The sequence below is a fragment of the Lolium perenne genome, chromosome 4 (genome assembly GCF_019359855.2).
Source record: "Lolium perenne isolate Kyuss_39 chromosome 4, Kyuss_2.0, whole genome shotgun sequence".
Taxonomy (NCBI): Eukaryota; Viridiplantae; Streptophyta; class Magnoliopsida; order Poales; family Poaceae; genus Lolium; species Lolium perenne.
This window is the reverse complement of record NC_067247.2, coordinates 401,269,292-401,270,387: the sequence shown is the minus strand read 5'-3', so window position 1 is coordinate 401,270,387 and position 1,096 is coordinate 401,269,292. Positions and strand designations below refer to the sequence as shown.

The following is a 1,096-nucleotide window of genomic DNA, read 5'->3' as shown; positions in this document are numbered from 1 at the left end:
GGGGGGTCTCCTCCGCCGCGTACCTCGTGTTCGATCCAGCCGTCTCTCTCCACCACGAGGTGTTCCTCCTGCCTGAGCTGCCCGGCGAGCCCGAGTCCCCCAAACCCGACGACTCGCCGCCTCCGACGTTCAACGTGGCGCGACTCTTCTTCGCGGACAGTGCGGCGCCGCCTCATATCGACAGCGACGAAGACGACGGGGAGGACTGGTTGTACACCGACAACGAACCACGGTGGTGTTCAAGAGCGGGCCGACGTGAGCACCTCCAGGCCAAGGAGGCGAAGGACACCTTGGGACTCGTGGAATGGCCACCGTCGCTGTATGTGGCGCATGTGTTCTCCTCCATGACCAACCGGTGGGAGGAGAGGGCATTCGTCCGGGAAGGCGGCGCAGCGGGGACAGTGGCCGACATGTGGACAGATCCACATCATACAGAGGCAGACCTTGCAACAGCGACATGGAGCGTTAGGCTGGTAGAACTGCAGAAATCATATGGAACCAGAAGAAATGCTTCTGCAGGGTGCATGCCACCCCACTCCTTTGTATTTGTGACAGAAGCCTTCAGCTGCAGGGAGTTTTCAGGGTTCCCTCCACTAGCTGTTATAATTTCGTAGGAGAATTTCCAATTCAGATTACCGGTCCTCAGACAAACCACCGTAAATGCGTGCCCGAAGGGCATCATGTTCTTGTTCAGAAGCAGGAAGAGGTGATCGTCCTCTCCAAGAAGAACTAGAAAAGGCAGGGACACCTCCAGATTCACTTCAAAGGGCTGGCCATAGACGAAATGCAAGCAATCAGCACTATGGTCGACAAGGAAGTGACCTGACCAACATCCAGTGAAGCCTCTATATCCACAACCAGGAATAGGGCATGTCGAAGGGGCAAAGAGGCAGGCTTCTTCGTGGGTGCTTCTCTGCGCATAGCTAACCAGGTTGCAGCAGCCCCACTTGGCGTATGCGCAGGACGACTTGATTGACTCGACGATCTTCTCCAGCGCGATGTTTCGCGCAAAGATAGCATCGTGAGAACAAACGTGGCACTTGTTGCTGAGCCATGACCAGCAGGAAAAGCATGCTACGTGGCCGTTTTGGCACTG

The 1,096-nt window shown here is 56.4% G+C and overlaps 1 protein-coding gene across 1 annotated transcript; it reads right to left on the bottom strand.

Annotated features, from left to right (window-relative positions):
* Nucleotides 1-395: 395 nt before the first annotated feature.
* On the bottom strand, nt 396-1,096 carry LOC139830765 (E3 ubiquitin-protein ligase SINA-like 10; the record flags this gene model as incomplete). Its single annotated transcript, XM_071819583.1, has 1 exon — nt 396-1,096. A coding segment is annotated over one exon (669 nt), but the record flags the coding sequence as incomplete, so codon positions are not given.